Below are 19,703 nucleotides of genomic sequence, written 5' to 3'. Positions count from 1 at the left end.
AAAGCTGCAGCCTGCAACTGGCAGGGGCACCTGTCCCAGAGCTGGGGCTGTGAGGCAACAGCTGAGATGGACACTCCCGCCACCTGCGGAGGGACCCAGAGTCTCCAGGTTTAACTCCGGGAGCTGCTCGAGGCTTGAGTAGCAGGAAACGGCCTCCGGCTTCTGGCAGGGGTGGGGGGCACTGAGCATATGCTGAATTGCTATTTCACAGAGCCCGCATGCCCTGGAGAAGGGAAATGCCCCACTTCACCCCACCTGCCCTGTCTGGTTCTCTTAAGGGGAGTAGGACAATTTGAAAGGTGTCACATAACAGAGAGTCACATAGCTAGAAATCAGGAGTGGACACAGTGATTGGTTAAGAGAATACTTTCTTCAATAAAAGACAGACACTGAATCCTGTACATACAAGGTCAAAGAAGACAAAGGAAGGTCAATAGCAAAACCACATAAACAAAACACCTGCATATGTTGTTTTCAATGTCCAGGAAAGGTGTGGTCTTCAAAGCACCCAGGAAAAGAAGAATATCTTGCAGAAGAAGAAGAGGAAGAGTTACAGAAGTCTTAGAAGCCATGCAGAAGAGAGGTGTGCCTGCATGCTAGTGCTTTGGTCAAGGACGGATGAGACAGTGGTCCTGTAGATCCCATCGCCTCAATGGTGGCCGGCCACCACCTAGTGTATGCACCACGCACAATGTTCACACAGTGCCAAAGAGCCCCCGAGGACACATTTGTCAGAACATGGCCCTGTCATGAAGCAATGCATAATTGTTTTTAAACTTTTAAATTTTTAAACAAAAATTCTGTATCTTCAAAAGTGAGGAGAACTAAGGGCTTTTTAAAACCAAAGTTGAGGTCATTTACCACTTAGGAAGATTGCTAGAATATTTTTTTTCAGAGAAGGAAAATCACAACAGTTTAAGACTTGTATTTGTCTGCATAAGGAAATAAGAGCTTTAGAAAATGGAAACATTCAGGTGAAATGTTATATGTACTTTTCTTGTCCTTAACTGATCAGTCAAGTAACAGGCCCATTTCCCAAATTAATGTCAACTGTGCATGGTGAGTACAATGTGCGGCCCAGGGAGAGGAAGGAGAGCAATTTCACAGGGAATGAGAAGGAGTGATCCACTGGCTGTGTGATGTTAGGAGGGGCTGCACTCACAATGAAGCACTCTGGTGTTAGTTCTTTAGTTTTGTACATTTTTGGTCTTTAATAAGTGTTGTACTTTATAAAGTTAATAAAGTACAAATTTTATTAAGTCTTGCACCTACAGAGGGGTAAAGAAAAACTGAGCAAGTGACACTAAATGAAGAACTTATCACTAAAGGCCAGAGGCCAAACTTGGGACTTAATTAAAAAAAAAAATCAAAGTGGCAATCTTTAAAGGCAGATACTCCCATGCGTGTGTCAGGGGCCAAGGTTTTCCCAATCAGTGCCCTCACCTTAGCTTAACAGACTTGCCTTAGCTGGTCACTCCCCTGGCCTGATAGTAAATCAAAACCCAAACTGCATCTCGGAGATGGTGAGGATGATCTCAAGGACTCCAAGGATGCAAAGGTGGTCCCCACCACATCTCCTTGTAACTCATCAACCTGGTACCTGATGAAACCAGGTAGACCCTGAAGAACAGGCGCAGACACCTGCCAGCTGAATCAGCAGCAGCTCTCACAGTGGCTGATATGTCTGCATGGCATCTTCTCAGGGAGGGTTCACGGCATTCGGCCATTGACTTGGTGAAGGTATACTTTTCCATCTTGATCACAAAAGATAAGGAGACAGATGCACTGGGTTCCACCTTAGGGCTGTAAGAAGTGGTTCTGTTCTCCTGGGAGACTTGAGTCTTCTGAACATCCTGTAGAGAGCCACATGGCTCTACAACATGGATGGCATCAGCCTGACCAGGCAGGATTAAGAGGAGGCAGAGAGCTCACTGGGACATTGGTACTTTGCTTTCACCCCATGATGACCCAGGGGCTTGTCATTTCAGTACAGTTTTTAGGAGTCTTGTGATCAGGATGTGCCAGGACATGACCTCCTTCTGTATAAGGAAATAAGAGCTTTAGAAAATGGATACATTCAGGTGAAGTGTTACAGGTGACTTTTGTAAAATTAGATTGCCCTTTATTACACCCTCTTCCACAAAGAAGGAAGTGGAGCCTCCTAGGCCTCCTGGAGGTCCAGCAGGGACAAAGTCCATAAGGAGGGAAACTGCTGCAGTCCCATCCCCAGTGACCCAAGGGGCCAGCTCTGCAGTCTGCCTTCTTGATAATCAGAGCATCACCCAGCTTTCTCTCACTTTGAAATCCAATGTTCAGGTGGTTAATTTTCAAGTCATTTTACAGTCCTTAGGACAGAATGATTAAAATACACTATGGAGTATTGTTAAAAATTCCTCGAGAGCAAAATAAAAATATACATTACTTAAAAAGTCACAGTCTACATTAAATACATTAAAATGCTGACAATTTTTAAATGAAATCATTTTAAACAATAAATACATGAAAATATTTCTCAGATACAGGTTACATATATTTATATTTGTAAAACTATCATCAACAAATGGTTTGGCAAATATACATCCTGCTTATAAAAGCATTTTACCTACTTTTACAAAATTATTGAAAGTTAACAAGTTCTAGATATGTTTCCATTTTCGCCCATTTTTAAAGCAACTCTAGCATAACATCATTCCTCTTTTAAAAAAGCTGAACTATAGCATAGCGCTCATTTTACTTGGCCTAAAAATGGAAATTTGGAAGACTTTCTAGGTGCTGGGAAAGACTGGGCAGCCGACTGAGTTCCAGCAGCCAAGGCTGCCATCCACCAGCACCGAGAGCTGTCTTTGCTCTCAGACGAGGAGACTACTTCCTGGTCTACCCCCTGGAGAGAGTCTATGCCTACTATTTCTCATTTTCCAGGAGATATTTGCCAAAAGAATTCTGATATTTAAATCCTGTGGCAATCAAAACTATTCCAAAGACCGACGCACTTTGCGTTTGGATAAATACAAAAAAGCAATGAGCCTGATTCCAAACGAAAAGAGGACAGAGCCCCCCCCCCCCCCCCCCCCCCCGCGCACCACCACCTTTGTTAACTTTATTTTATAAGCCTGTTGAGGTAGAAGGCTTTTCTACTTTCTCTGAAAACCACACCACTCATACAAATGGTGCCTACACTGCAAAGGCTTCTAGTGCCTCTTTGGCATTCTCCCAGCTAAGAAAACGCTCTCTGTGCCCCTCAATTGTTTTATGTCTTCCATCATTCTAGGGCACTTTAGGTGTCCATCCTAATCCCTGAAATTGATCTGACTTCCAAGGATATATCATCATTGATAGGTCTATCATCAATATCATCAACCCAGTTTTCCATTTCAGTCTCTGAATTGATCTATTCGATCAGTTGTATTAGTTCTATGGCAAATTGGACAACTGACATTTCAAAATTGTTTCCAATGTTATAAATTTTATCTAGTTTTCCTTTTTTTAGAAATTTATTTAGTTTTTTAGAATTTATTTTAAATAAGCAACACATGACAATAGAATGCATTTTGACACATCATACATAAATGGAGCATAACTTCTCATTCTTCTGTTTGTACATGGTGTCTAGTTACACGGGTTGTGTAATCATACATGCACATAGGGTAATAAAATCCAGTTCATTCTACTATTTTGCTTACCCCCCTCCTCTTCTTTCACTTCCCTTTGTCTAATCCAAAGTACCACTATTCTTCCCTAGCCCTCCCTCTTATTTTGTATTAGCATAAACATATCAGAGAAAACATTTGACCTTCATTTCTTTGGAATTGGCTTATTTTGCTTAACATGATATTCTCCAGCTGCATCCATTTACCGGCAAGTGTCATAATTTTATCCTTTATTAAAGCTTAGTGATATTCCATTGTGTATATGTACAACATTTTCTTTATCCATTCAACTGTTGAAGGTCACCTAGGTTGGTAGTATAACTTAACTATTATGAATTCAACTGCTATAAACATTGATGTGGCTTAGTCCTTTGGGAATAAACCGAGGAGTGCGATAACAGGATCAAATGGTGGTTCCATTCCAAGTCTTCTGAGGACTCTCCATACTGCTTTCCATGTTGGTTGTACCAATTTTCAGTCCCACCATTAATGTATGAGTGTACCTTTTTTCACCTATCCGCACCAACACTTACTATTGCTTGTATTTTTGATAATTGCCATTCTGAATGGAGTGAGATGACATCTCAGTGTTGTTTTTATTTGCATGTTGCTAATATGTAGAGATATTGAACATTCTTTTATATATTTTTTTATCTATTGTATTTCTTCTTCTGTGAAGTGTCTGTTCAGTTCCTTAGCCCATTTATCAATTGGGTTATTTGTTTTTTCGGTGGTAAGTTTTTTGAGTTCTTTATATATCCTGAAGGTTAATGCTCTGTCTGAGGTGGTAAAGATTTTTTCCCATTCTATAGGCTCTCTCTTTATGTTATCGATTGTTTCTTTTGTTCTGAGGAAGCTTTTTAGTTTGATTCAATCCTATTTATGGATTCTTGATTATACTTCTTGCATTTTAGGAATTTGGTTAAGGAAGTCAGTTCCTAAGCCTACATGATGAAGATTTGGGCCTCCTTTTTCTTCTGTTATGCACAGGGTCTCTGTTCTAGTGCTTGAGTCTTTGATCAACATTTAGTTGAATTTTGTGCAGGATGGGAGATAGGAATTTAATTTCATTTTGCTACATTTGGATTTTCAGTTTTCCTAGCACCACTTGTTAAAGAGGCTATCTTATCTCCACTGTATGTTTATGGCCCCTTTGCCTATTGTGAGATAACTGTAGTTATATGGGTTTGTCTCTGTTTTTTCTATTCTGTACACTGGCCTGCATGTCTGTTTTGGTGCCAATACCGTGCCATTGTTGTTACTCTGTAGTATAATTTAACGTCTAGTATTATGATGTTTCCTGCTTCACTTTTCTTGTTAAGATTGCTTTTTATCTATTCTGGGGCTCTTATTTTTCCAAGTGAATTTCATGATTGCTTTTTCTAGTTCTATGAAGAATGTCAATGGAATTTTAATAGGAATTGCATTAAATCTGTATAATGCTTTTGGTAGTATGGCCATTTTGCCAATGTTAATTATGCCTATCCAAGAGCATGAGAGAGCTTTTCATGTTCTAAGGTCTTCTTCTATTTCTTTCTTTAGTGTTTTGCAGTTTCTGTTGTAGAGGTCTATTACCTCTACAGATTGATTCCCAATATTTTATTTTTTCTTTTGAGGCTATTGTGAATTGGGTAGTTTTCCTAATTTCTCTTTTAGTGGATTCACCACTAATGTATGGGGATGCATTTGATTTGTGGGTGTTTATTTTATATCCTGCTACTTTGATGAATTAATTTAGTAGTTATAGAATTTTCTGGTGAAATTTTTTGTATCTTCCAAATATAGAATCATGTCATCAGCAAATAGTGATAGTCTGAATTCTTCTTTTCCTATTTGTATCCCTTCTGTTTCTTTCTTCTAATTGCTCAGGTTAGAGTTTCAAGAACTATGTTAAATAAAAATGGTGAAATAGGGCATTTTTGTCTTGTTCCACTTTTTGGAGAGAAAGCTTTCACTTTTTTCCATTTATGATGTTAGCATTGGGTTTAATATATGTAGCTTCTACAATGTTAAGATATGTTCCTACTATTCCTAGTTTTTCTAGTGTTTTGAAGATGAAGGAGTGCTGTATTTTGTCAAATACTTTTTCTGCATCTATTGAGATAATTATATGATTCTTGTCTATAAGTCTATTCATATGATGAATTAAGTTTATTGATTTCCACTTATTGAAACCAAACTTGCATCCCTAGGATAAACCCCACTTGATCATGGTGCACTATCTTTTTAATATGTTTTCTTATGCAATTTGCCAGAATTTTATTGAGAAATTTTGCATCTATGTTCATCAGGGATAATGGTCTGGAGTTTTCTTTCCTTGATGTGTCTCTGCTGGTTTTGGTATCAGGGTGATACTAGCTTCATAGAATGTAAAATGCTCAGAAAATATTTACTGACATGTTAAATATAAATTCAATTTCATCAGTAATCATTATAAATATGAATAGTCTATATAATCCAACTAAAAGGCAGAGACTATCAGAGTGATTAAATACAGTAGCAGTAGTTACAAGAATGAACTCCACACTGTCAACAACAAACCCACTTTATATGAAGACAAAGAGAATTAAAGAAGTGAAATATATATGTGTATAATATAACATTTATCAAAAAAAGTAGAGGTAGCAATATTGATGTCAGACAAAGCAATCTCCAGAACAAAAGAATTTGTCAGGCATCAAGAAGAACATTACATAATTAAAAAAGGTCAATGTTTCCAGAATATAGAACAGTTCATAGTGTGTGCGCTCCAAAAGTAGAGCATCATAGTACACAGGCAAACCCAGATAAAGCCACCAGGAAAAACACACATCTAGAGCTATACTTGGAGACTTTGTACCCTGGAATTATAACAGAGATGCAAGCAGGAAATTAGCAAAGATGCAGTTGAACTCAGGGCTGTATCCGTCAACGGGATTGACATCCAACCATCGCACAGCATGTGTTCTCCTGAAGCACATGGAGCAGCCATGCAAAGAGATAGATAGATAGATAGATAGATAGATATAGCAGATGGAAAGTATTTTTTAATTACATCTTTACTAAACACATAGAGACTTTTTAATGTCATTATTTACTAAACAAGACAGTTTTCAACTATTTACATAGGATTTGTATTTTATTTAGCATTAGAAGTAATTCAGGGGAGGATGTGCTTAGGCAATGTGGAAAGACTACACCACTGTACAGGGGGACTCTTGAGAATCCACAGATTTTAGTATTCATGAAAGGTTGAATCTGTCTATCTGACTATATATCTAAGTATCTATGTATCCATTTATCTATCAGCTATCTATCATGTATATGAGGAGAGAGAGAGATTTTCAAAGAATGAACCCATGCCTGGAGCTGCCAAGTCTGATATGCATGTTCAAGACAGCAGGGAAGAGTTACTGCAGTCTTGAGTTAGGCAGAATCTTTGTGGTGCTAATTGTGGAAGAATGTTTTCTTCCTGGGGAAACCTCAGCTGGTACTCTTAAGAATGTCAATTGAAGGGATGAGGGCTACCACATTCTGTAGGATAATCTGAATTACTCCAAATCAAGTGACTGAGGGTGCTAATCCTATGAATAAATACCTTCACATCAAGGCATAATCTAACATGTGCTCCAACACCCTGGCTCCACAGGCTGCCCAAGTTGATGGATGAATCTAACCTCCCCAAATACAGTCTACATTGTAGAACTTATCGAATTTCCTAGCTAATCAGTTCTTGGTAAAGAGAAAACGGAACAAAATCAGGATGAGCAAGGCTGCCACAAATGTCACTTAATTGAGATCTTCCCTGATAACACACAAACAGCAGCAAGGCCTGCTCATCCCAGAGAACTCACAGAGACTTCACAGCTCTAACAATGATAATAATATCAATACTATCAGAGTAAAACTCATTTTAGAATTTTAACTCTTAAGAAATGTCTTATCCTGGAGATAGTCGCTCTTCCATCTGTGTTTGTGTGATGCTCTGTTATCATGTTTTTATATGTATCAACATACAGCAGAATAAGGGATTCATTTGATTGGTGTAAGCTCCTATTCAAAAATTTGGCAACCAATGAGAGAATAATTAAGTATGGTTTATAAATTAATTGATGCTTTTTCAAATGATGTTTGATGTGTACTGTTATCAGTTCATCACCCACTATGGTGGGTGAGTGAGTGAAGGCTACGAAATTGACAAACCCCCAAGACAGTGTGTGACCTGGGAGGAGGGAGGGAGAGAGAAGCCAAAACTTTAATCCTTCCAATCAATCATCTCCCAGTGACAGAACAAGCCCTGGAATGGAGATAACCATCAATTCCAGAGAGCAGTCCCTGGGAAGAGGGATCCTTTCCCAACTAAAAAATTCTCTTCCAGTGACAATGAAATTACACATCAATCTTGTCCCCAGGTCAATACAATGACCCTAGTAGGTCAAATGAGCACTAGACTCTGAATCCTAAACCCTCCTTCCCTGCCATGTAGAAACACTGCTTAATTAAAAACCATGCCCAAGGAAAACAAGCTCCAGATGTTCTTAACCTCTTGCCCAGGTTCTGTTAAAGTGTTCAAAGACTAAGACACCTCCCCATGTAACTATATAAACTCAAACCTCCCCTGTAATCAGCACCATTTCCTACCTAGAAAGTGAGCCCTCCAGTGCCTGACTCCACTGCTGAATAGAAGACAGAGCTGATCCATGAAGTCTGCTCCCATCCTGGTTATTTGTACTTTAATTATGGTGCTGAAACAGTTTTGGTTATTTTTGCTTACAGTAAGTATGTGTGTGTTGGGTACTTTAGATTTTTATTAGAATGGCTTCCCATTCATGATGGAGATTTGAGTTATTTTATTATTTAAGGGGTAAGAGATGGAGTTGGGTATTAAACTTACTAGAGTTGCATGTAATCCAGGTGCTTAAGCCCTTTTTATGATAACATTTTATACCATGATATGTTATAATATATATTATATGTCTGACTCTTCAGGTAATAAATCATAACAACTTAATTAGGAAAAGAAACAATGTGCCTGTTATAAAGTGTGGTCCAAATGTATGTAGACAAAGTATCCTTTTTATCCTTTTTTTGGTCTCATTAAGGTTCTTACCTTTTCACCTTGAAGGATAACCAGGCTTCTTCCAAATGCTGCTTGAGAATCTGTGGTCATGTTGTTAATGTCAAATTAGAAGGTGAGTTGTGTCCACCCCCAATGCAGAAGCAGGAGTCCTAATATCATGCACCTCGGAATGCGACTGTCGGTGAGGTAGGGCCTTTAAAGATGTGATTAAGTTAAAGTGATGCCATCACGGTGTCCTGTGGATGCAGGGAGAAGATGACACCGGCAAGCTGAAGACAGCCTGGGAGGACCAACCCTGCCCGCACCTTGATCTCGTCTTCCACATCCCAGGACTATGGGGAAATGATCTTTGTGTTATATTTTGCTGTTTTACTTATGGTACTGTGTTATGAAGTCCTAGAATATGAATGTAGTCTAATATCTGGAAATGTCCATAAATAAGCTTGGATTTATCTACCTAAGGATTTTAATTTTCTAGTGTTCAATGTGTCCACAATATGATTCTCCAACACTTAGCAGTTACATTTCCAAGCACATGTTGAAGATGGATAAACCAAGGCAAAGCCACCAAAGATGTGTTCCTCTCTTTGTTCAGAACACAGGGACTGAAGACGCCATGAAATCCTGACTTCCTCAGAAGTGGAGAGGGAAGCCAGGCATGGCACCTCCTGCAGCATGGGTCCTTCTCCCACATGCTCAGGTTAGATTGTCTGAGAAATAGCAATATTTTAGACTTTTGCAATGCTTCTTGGGAAGAACATTCTTTTAGGTAATAATAACTTGTACCATTTTAGAATTTTGGAACTACAACGACAACTAAGAAAAATTTTTCCAGACCCCTGAATTACATATACTGGCAAAAAGAGGTGAAGTTACCTCTGCCAGGACATAGCTAGTGGGTGATGCGCACAGGCAGGGCCTGGCTCTCTGCAGGGAGCTGGCCCCCAGGGTGCTCCGGGGCTGTCTTGCTTCCAGGCTGGCAGGTCTCCTCCCCTTGCTAGATGCTCTCAAATATCGTCATATGCCAGAAGCACTGACCAATCCAATGACTTGGGGCTCTTTCCCCAGAGGGTCTCTTTAACTAGGTTGGAGCCTGACTATTTGTGTATTTCGCAAGTTCCCTGGTGCAGATGAGGCTGCTGATCCCAGGACACACTGGGAACCACCATCCTATGCTATTGCATTTTTCCCTGTGCACCACTGTTTTTCTTCTCCGCCAAGTCCCTCCATCATCAAGATTCTTTCCTGCTGACCTCATGGCCATTCCCATTTGTGACCATAAACAGACAGGCCTGGCTCTGAGGGAGCAGGAGAGTGCTCTCAGTAAGAGTCCACTGCTCTGGTTTCCACCAATTGTCCTTCCTGGTCTTCAGTCTGGTGAAGCGTGCTCAGCTCTTCCTCCATCTTTTGAACAACAAACTAGTCAATTCCTATCTCATCATCTGCTGGGAGGGACACAGATGCAAATAAACACAAGAAGACAATTGCCACAGGAAGATGTGGACTGTGTACTATAAGCAGGGAGGTCAAGGTCAAGACCTTGTGATGTTCAAATGCCAGGCAGCATTTGTGATCAGCCTCAGAGGATGGAGAATGGATAGGTTCCCTGGGTTGACAGGTTGGGAAAAACATAAAATAAATGTCAAAATTAAACACAGGACCTCACTTCATTCACCATTTATTTATTCATTCAACAGGTATCAGTTAATCTTATGACCAAACAGTCCTTAGAGAAGAAACCATAAGTTGTTAGATGTGAAAATAAGTGAATGCATACTCTGCTTTCCATGAACGTGCGGTGTGTTGGGCAGACAAAGAGGTAAACAGAGAACAAAACATTGTTTATGCTTCCTTTGCTGGGTTTGACCAGATTTCTTGCAACACACTATAGAAGAGAGGCTGACTCATCCTGAGGAAGATGCAAATTTTCCCACAAGATGAAAATCAGGTTGAGAAATTTAGTTTTCAAATTATTAGTTTTACTTAGAATCAGAGTATAGTAGCTAAGATATGTCAATAGTTTGCAAAAAACTGATGCATACTTTCATATGGCTCAACTGCAAGCTTGTGCCCTTCTTGGTAGACAGTTATCTGTCAGAGTGACACGTGGATACAGCCCTCTTCCCAGCATGGCTCTAACAATATTGAGGGCCTGCATACCACTGTGTCCAGTGGTTGAATGAGAAATGACAACATGTAGTGGTGTGGTAGGTTCATATGGGCTGTCTAGACCTCCTGCTCATATTACGCAGCATTCAGTCATGCCCTGCATGGAACTGTAAGAGGAAGGAATGTAGTATGTCCAAGAAGGAGAAGAAACGGATTTTTCTAAACAGATAGATGTTTCAGCCATGAGCAATTTAAAGGGCTTTAAAGTTGACCTATGGAGAGTGTTCTCTGAGCGGTGGGGAGGGAGGGACAAGGGCATTTGGTCTAGCAGTAGGTATGAATGCATGGACTTAGAAGGAAGAATCCAAAGCAACAATTTTCTTAATTACAAAGCAGCAGTTCATTGGGCAAGCTGTGCAACAATTAAATCACCAAGAATTAGAGCTGCAGATAAGCAAGTGATTTGGATTGCATGTTTCAGATTAACTCAAGGAGTAAAGAATAATCAATCATAACACTGTAGGCTAATAAGTTATTGTTGGCCACACTGAAAATCTCATGAATGGAGTAGCTTTTTATGACCAATTATTGGATACTTGTCATCATTTCACAAAGCAGAAACCCTGGCCCAGACCTTGCAGGTGTCAATTCTGTGTACTTCTGTGCATTTGAGGGCACACAAGGAACAAAACATGTCTCATGGCCTAGGAGTGGCAGACCTAAGGTTTACTGCAGATCCTTTGCACTCTCATCTTTTTCCTTCTACCAGGTTAGATGTTATGGAAGAATCGAATTTAGACCCCAAAAGACAAAAGCAGAGATGAGAAGCTCTGCCTTTCCCCACAAGAAATTGATATTTTGTTCCAGAGCTTTGTCAAGAATCACTGGTGTCTGATATTTGTAAGTTTTCTTAAATAAGAAAGCATAGACTTATTGAAATTCCTCCAGAAAAAAAAAAACAAAAAAACATTGAAAACCATATGTGAGGAAGAAACTGATGGAAAATAGTTTTCTCAATACAGTGGGATTCTACCTTCGACAATATCACTGGCAGCTGTATGCTGGCTCCTGCTCCTGTCCAGCGGTAGCTGACTACTTCAGTGAAATTTTGATTTCTTAGCCAACTACATAAAATTTTTTCATTCAATTGTTGTGCTAATATGTATAAAATGTTAAATGCATTAAATTGCTATATAAGCATACACAGAAATGATTGTGTGTGTCAATTTCTGTACATATATGAGCAGTGTGTGAATTCATACTGACCCCAGAAACTTTCCCCTGACCTCTTGCATCATTAGACAATTCTCCCACTACATTCCTAAAACAAAACTCCCATCTCCATAGATTTACTTAATTGTTCAATGTCAGTGCTCCTATACAGACCATCTCTAACTTACCATGGTTGACATTGGGTTTTCTGACTTTATCAGTCTTGTGAATGTGATAACCATGCTGTGATTTTGAATTGTGATCTTTCTTCAGGCAGATATGCAGCAGGATGTCTCTGGTCAGGCTGGACCGTGGCAGTGACCCAGACCCCGTCAACTTTGCAGTTGAAAGACTCCTGAAGACCCTGGCCGCGACCCTGGCCACTCAGTCAGAAAGCACAGTGGTCGTCCAGTTTATTCACCACAGGCTACAGCAGGGGTGAGGCATCAGCAGCAGCAGCAGTGTGGTTTGGAGGGCTTATATCACACCCACGGAAAGTGTGTGTGGTTATGATTGGTGTGTCTATTGTCAGTTCCTAGTGGATGCCCCTGAACTGGTGATGCCCCTTTGGCGGGCCCCCTTCCTAGGCAGGAAGAAAAACCCGGAAGTCTAGAGCCTAAAGCCCTAGGGGTGGTCACCATTGTGGTGCGGTGGCCCAGCCCTGTTCTGGGTCTGTGCCTAACAGCAGTCACCTGGGAGAGAGCAAGCACCCTACAGCGGGCTGTGATGCTCAGCTAGGATGCCCAGTGGGGTAGTTATTCAACACAGTTTCTATTTACTACATTTTCAATTTGTGAAGAAAGTATGGGGGGCAATCCTTCTGTAAATCAAAGAAATTCTTGGAGTGTTTAGAACTTTCCTCCATGCCCCCACTGGAGAAAATGACTTTAAAATTTTTGAATATACTAAAGTCTATTCTTTATAGTGTACAGTTCTATGCACTTTGCATAGTGTTATTGCTTTGAGAGTATCACAGGGGGTAATGTCATTGTTCTGAAAATTCCCCTGCTCATTTGGTCAGCCCTCACTCACACAGAACTGGCCACCCCTTGGACTGTACCTGTAATATGGAAATAGGGATACCAGCTTTTTCAGCACCACTTATTGAACAGACTTTACTTTTTTTAGTGAATTGCCTTTGCACTTTTTTTCATAGATCAGTTGACTAGGTTTGTCTATTTTTGGATTACCTTTTGTGTTCCATTGATCAGTGTATCTATTCTTACACCAACACCATGCTGTCTGATTAATGCAGCTATAGAGTGAGTCTTGAAATCTAGTGGTCAGTCCTTCAACTTTGTTCTTCCTCAGTGTCCTGCTTGTTATTCCGGAGTTCTGCTTCTCTGTGAAAACTGTTAGTATCAGCAAAACAGCATGCAGGGATTTTGATGTTGGGATGGCCAGCTTTCCATTAATTTAGATATTGTTTGATTTCTTTCATTATTGTTTTGCATTGTTTATTTATCAAATGACAATCCTTAATAATCAGCAAAATTGTAAGTAGTTCTCACATGTGTTCCCCAAATAGATAAAGTGATATTGAAGTTACTTTTGAAATAATCACACTGATGGTACACTTACTGGTGGAGGCCTTAATTTTAAATCTTCAACTGTCATCCAAATAGTGGATTATTGCAAATTTTCTCTGTTAGTATTCCTGTGGAAAGCAGATCTGGAATCAGAGACAGCTACCAAATCATGGAGTAAGATCAAAAGGGGAAGCCCACTGAGGCAAAGTACCCAGGTGAATTTGCTCCAGTTCTGGCTAAGTGCTGCTCAAACAAGCCTGGAGGAGTCTCAGCAAGTGCTAAAGACGCATGCTCAAGACCACAAGAAGGAGGGTCGGAGGCCTGCACCTCAGAGGAGAAGGATGCCTTCCATCTGCTCAAGTTGCAGATTCTAGCATCAGGGGTATTGCTTCACGCGAGGTGGGTGACAGAGGAAATTCACTGAAATTCAGCACTGGACAGTAAAATAGTCATAGACACACAGAAATTCAAGAGCTTTGAAGAGGGAACAAGAAATACTACATCTGAGATGGGCCAGCTTTGCTGGCGGTGCTGGCCTCTCAACTCACTGCAGCAAGGAGCAAAACAGGCAGAAGGGGAGAAGGGCACTGCGTTGGCACTGGAGGATGTAGAAGGGAGCAGGAGGCCGCTCTCAACCGATGCAGAGAAGGTGGGCAGAAAGTGAGCGCGGGGAATCTCTGCAGCCGGAGGAGGAGGACTGCCGGGAGCTATCTCTAAGTGGTCATGGGGCAGCGTCCTGCGTCCTGCTGCCGGAGCTCCAGTTTGTGAAAAGCCCTCCAGTCTGCGCCAGCAGATACCTGCCCAGCCAGCGCTGCTGACAGGGGCCCAGGGAGGCGTGTACCCAGGAAGACCCGGGCTGGGAACAGAGCAAAGACCGGCTCACTGGCCCTTGGTTTCTGGCATCTCACATGACCAGCTGGGGCGAGGTCAGGAAATGATCAGGCACTCCAGTTCTGATCTTGGGGAGTCCAGGTCCATGGCAGGGGAGCATGTGAGAGTGGTGGGGGTAATCCCCCATCCTGGGGGTGGAAATTGCAAAGGTTCTTCAGACCAGGACCTGCAGCAGAGCTGGGCATCTGCCAGCAACAGAGGGTCTGGATCTGGAGTAAATCCACCTGAGGAAGTCCCCAAGAATAGGACAGTTCCAGCCCTGCTGCTGGAACTTCCCACTTAGACCTTGCATTAGCCCCGCACAAGGAGCGCATGGGCCAGTCTGTCTAGGCAAAGCTGCACGGGTCAGCCCTCCCCAGTCCCTGTCCCCAGCACTGCCAAGAGGGAAGCCGAGAGCTGCCACACCCTGCTCAGGTCCAGGCCACGCCGAGTGGCAGCGGAGGGAGAAACAGTGAGGTCAGACACACAACCTGAGACTTGGTCTGAGGGGCCACAGCTCAAGGTGAAGCAGCATGGCTGGGCCAGCACTGGGGAGTCAATCTCCAGCCCTGTGGGTGGCCTCGACCACCTCAGAGAAGACAAACCCTGCGCTGTTCATTAAGAAGTTTTCCTGATGTTTTATTTCCTTTTCCAGGGTGTGTGTGTGTGTGTGTGTGTGTGTGTGTGTTGTACCTGCCGACTGTTTCTTTCACTCATTTTTCGTCTCACTTTGACTTTGGAGGTTTGACTTTGTAGGATTTTTGTTTTATTTGTTTTTTTGTTGAGAGCCACAGCCAAGTCCGGATGGCGCCTGGCATTTTGCCAGAAGGAGTGGCTGGGAGGTGGCCCAGCGAGCCATTGGGATGATGGTGATTAAGTTAAGCTGTGTATAATTATTGGTATGGTGACTGATTGCTGTAACTGGATGATGCTGGATTGGGGCAAGCTGTGTATTCAGTTGTGTATGTGGACCTCTGCTGTCCAGCAGTGGGGCGGCTCCTGCCGTCTCGGGTGCCTGCTACTTTTGAGTTCTCGCTGAGTTCTTGCAGAGTTCCTGTTGAGTTCCCGTTGGTTCTCGAGGAGTTTCCGAGGAGTTCTGGAGAGTTCCCGTTGGGTTTGGGCAATAAAGTAGTTCCTTTTTGAACCTACAAGTGGCTCGTGACCTCCCAGTTATTTTTGTGCCCAGCCAGACTGCGGCAGTTTTTACCTTCATTTTTGCTATTTTTATTCCTCCTTCTTCCCTGTCTTCCCTCAATAATAGTCAATTTTTCTTGTTTCCTTTTCTGCTTCCCCCTTAATTTGTTTTCTTAATTTTAAGTATTTTTTTTTACTCCTCCTCCTTTACAGCATCAACTTTTGCCCACCTACCTCACTTTCTTTCACTTGAGGAATTGTAATATTCCTACTTTTAGAACTATGCAATTTGTGTAATTCCTACCCCACATTCATGTTAAGGTTGTTAATATGGTGGACTGTGTGGTTGACACCTGTTGTGTAACCCTGATAGAGTTCATGTCTACTTGATGTTGAAGCTGCTGTTAAATACTGAGTCTTCCATTACTTTTTGTGGAAATTAGTGTTATAGATGTCATAATGGTCATCAGACTTATTTTAAGGCTTATTTTAAGACTTATTTTAAGATGCTTAACAGAAAGAATAAAGAAAGACTATTAGAAGACACAAGAGAAAACATCAGGTCACATTTAGATTTAAATCAATAAGGTTCACTTCTGACTTCTAAATTCAGACTTTGAAAGAAATGAAGGATTATAATGAGATATTGAAAGCTATGAAAGAAAACTGATAGTCAAGATTTCTATATCAAGCAAAGTTGCCTTTAAGAATTTAAACAGAAATATTTTTTTCATTGTAAGAATAAATTAAAATAATTCATGACTACTAAGCCAGCATTACAAAAAAAAAAAAAAAAAACCTAAAAATTTACAGGACACAGAACAACTCAAAAACAAATAACAGAGCTGCTAAAGTGGATGAAGCAATCTAGAAGAACAATTAACAAAACAAAAAGACCAAATTAAATATAGGAAACAAAACAAAATGGCAGAAAATATTAAATATCCATCAACAATGAATATAAGTGGACTCACCTCTTTAATTAAAATAAATACATTGGCAAAATGGTTTAGAATGCAAGAACCAACCATATGCTGTTTGCAAGAGACTCATATCATTAGTAAAGACATCTACAGACAGAAAGTAAAAATACATATATTCTATGCAAATGGAGTCTGAAAACAAGCAGGAGTAGCTCCTCTCAAAACTGACAAAGCAGATTTGAAACAAAAATTAATTTGAAGAATCCAAAAGGTTACTACATACTGGTTAATGATATAATTCAATAAGAAGTTATAATTATAATAAATATCATAGCATCTAATTGCACAAAAAAAAAAAAACACTTCTTGACATTAAATTTCAGAGAATCCCAATACAACATTACTGGTTGATTTCCACACACCCCTTTCATAATAGATAGTCATGTAGGCATAAAACTAATAAAGATGTTTATGACTTAAAAAAAAACATGATAAACCAAATGGTTCTAACAGACATCTATAGAATATATCATCCAAAAGCTGATGAATTCACTTTCTTTTCAGCAGTTCATGGGACTTTTTCCAAAACAAGCCATGTTGTAGGCCCCAATTTAAGTCTTAGCAAATATTAAAAAAAAATCAACATAATCTACTGTATCTTATCAGATCAAAAAGGAATAAAAGTGGAAATAAATATTAAGGAAAATTATACCAACCATAAAAAACAAAAAGATTGAATCATACTCTTCTCAATGAATCATAGAAGAAATGAGAGGAAAACTATTAAAATTCCTAGAAGCATAAAGGAAAAATTATGAAACATATCAAAATCTCTGGGACACTATAAAGGCAGTACTAAGAGGAAAATTTATAGCATTAAATATTGCCGCAGTCTGGCTGGGCACAAATCAGGAGCCACTGAAGCAGGAACAAACTTTATTTTTAAACTGCAGGAAAACACTTCACACAGCTCCCGGGGAATCCTCCCAAACGCCAGGAGGCTTGTCCAGGAACCCCCAGCCGGAAATATATCTCCCGGAAATCCCTCCTCCTGCACTTCCCCAACCAATGGGAACTCTCGGAGAATCCCCGGAAATCCCCACGAGAACTCCAAAATAGTGCGAGAACTCAAAAGTTGCAGCAGAGGCGGATAGTAATGCCTCACCTGTCAATCAATACTGTTGGCAAAATGCCAGGGGCCATACAGACTCGGCCGTGGCTCTCAGCATCTCCCCCTTTTTGTTTAATTAAACAACAAGCAATGTGGCTTAGGGACCGTGCCTGTTAGGCAGTCCAATTCAACATATGGTCCTTACCCGTCATCAGATGAACTGACCTCTAGGCGTCAGCCTCCTGTCTTAGGTTGGTACCACTGCAATTGGATCATACCCGTCACTGACTACCGGTCCAGCATACAGCCATACTTGTGGATAGGCCTTTGCACCAGTGGGGGGGTGAGGTTCTTTGCCTCACCTCTGTTGGCCCCCAAATTTTAGACCATCACTAGTAGAAGGGAGGAGGATGCAAAATGCCAGGACACTAAGCCAATTGAGGGCTCCTTTGAAAAATTGTACCACTGGTGACACCATCAGCAAAAATACTCCAGCACTACCACAATTCGCTGCACCAACAGATAGTTCACAATGCGTACAAGTGATACATAGTCCAGACAAGGTCTGCAAGCAATTCAAAGCAGAGGAATCTGTCAATATGTCCATTTCCTCCCAAAGTAAATCGACTCCTTAATTGAGCATTACTTGTTGAGTTATTATTCATTGATGCATCAGTTTTTACAGTTTGTTGTGATAACTATCGAAGAAGCTGTAGTTTGGTTTTATCTTTGTCTTCACCGGCACTGGGATGAAGATAGGAATTCTGGCAATGATGCTAAGAAAAAAATTATGTAACATTCCAACAGGCACTAAGAAAACAATTTTTTGAATAATTTACATTATCCTGAACAGAATTATTAAATATAATGAGAAGGAAAGGTGAAAGTAAACAAACAGATCTGTTAACCTCCTTATTTGTTCACATATTAAAACAATTTTCAACAGCTGTTTACCCAATCTAAATTAAACCATTAAAATCACGTGAATAAAAAAAATTCGGATCCATTTATTCATGAGCGCTCCTCATATATGATATATGGACATACGCACATACAGACATACAACACAAAACAGAAGTGTGCACACATAACATACAACACATAAGACAATAGTAAAGGCCTTGTAGCTTTACCTAGGTGAAATCTCCATTGCAATGCTTAAAAACTCCACAGTCAAAAAATAAAACTGATCAGAAAAACATTAACTTAGGTCTGTATGAGCTCAAAAATAAAATAGAACTTTATGATGTGGGAAAAGGCAAATAATAAAATAAATATTGAAAAAAGCATCCTGGTTAATCACTGTTGCAGATGTAAGAATAGCCAAACTGGAGTTCTGGATATCAGCTGTTATGGATTTGAGTCAAATCATCTTCCTTTTGGCCTGTATAAATTGTTTTAGTTAATCTCTCTGGAATCCAAATCGGCTGCTGTTCTCCCTGTGGAAAAACACAAACAGAACCCCGACTCCAGACAATCACTGGGTCAGGACCTTTCCATTGTCCTGTTAGAATATCCTTCGAAAGTACCTTAGGCTTATGTACATTTTTTGGACACATATGCCTTTCCGCAGCACTAAGCCCTGAGGAATCCAAATTTAAAAAGTTTAGAGTAAAAAGGGTTATTTTAAGTTTATCTTTGGGTGACATATACCCCTTTCCAATTCCCTCTTTTTGCTTTAGTAAGTACATTTTAATAGTTTGATGAGCTCTTTCAACTATGCCTTGTCCCTGTGGATTGTATGGAATTCCTGTTATATGAGTAATGCCAAATGATGAGCAAAATTGTTTAAAAGAGGTAGAAGTATAACCAGGACCATTATCTGTTTTTAACTGTTTTGGAACGCCCACAGTGGCAAAATTTTGTAAGCAATGAGCTATAACATCTTTAGTTTTTTCTCTGGAATGAAGGGAGTCCATCAAAAATCCGGAAGAAGTATCAACTGTAACATGCAAATATTTTAATTTTCCAAATTGTGGCAAGTGTGTGACGTCCATCTGCCAAATATGGTTAGGTATCAGTCCTCTAGGATTGACTCCAAGATTAACTTGTGGTAAAAAGGTCACACAATTTTGACATTGTTTTATTATTTGTCTAGCTTGTTCCTTA

General features: G+C 40.4%; 1 protein-coding gene across 11 annotated transcripts in view; it reads left to right on the top strand.

Annotated features, from left to right (window-relative positions):
* The window catches only part of LOC114084515 (intermembrane lipid transfer protein VPS13A-like), a 62,525-nt gene extending 44,036 nt beyond the window's left edge, over window positions 1-18,489 (top strand). The window contains exons 6-8 of one of the 11 annotated variants that reach the window (XM_071610459.1): window positions 8,729-8,818; window positions 9,302-9,406; window positions 10,404-12,025. In XM_071610459.1, the coding sequence (XP_071466560.1) occupies window positions 8,729-8,818; window positions 9,302-9,315 (104 nt within the window). In that variant the 3' untranslated portion in view covers window positions 9,316-9,406; window positions 10,404-12,025. Of the gene's footprint in view, window positions 1-8,271; window positions 8,402-8,728; window positions 12,026-12,300 lie in introns of those variants that run through there. The other 10 variants (XM_071610460.1, XM_071610466.1, XM_071610469.1 and 7 more) reach the window with 10 other exon arrangements.
* The last annotated feature ends 1,214 nt before the right edge of the window (window positions 18,490-19,703 follow it).

The sequence above is a fragment of the Marmota flaviventris genome, chromosome 3, assembly GCF_047511675.1.
Source record: "Marmota flaviventris isolate mMarFla1 chromosome 3, mMarFla1.hap1, whole genome shotgun sequence".
NCBI classification, from domain to species: domain Eukaryota; kingdom Metazoa; phylum Chordata; class Mammalia; order Rodentia; family Sciuridae; genus Marmota; species Marmota flaviventris.
Note: the sequence above shows the minus strand (reverse complement) of the source record. Positions and strands in the feature narration are given on the sequence as shown.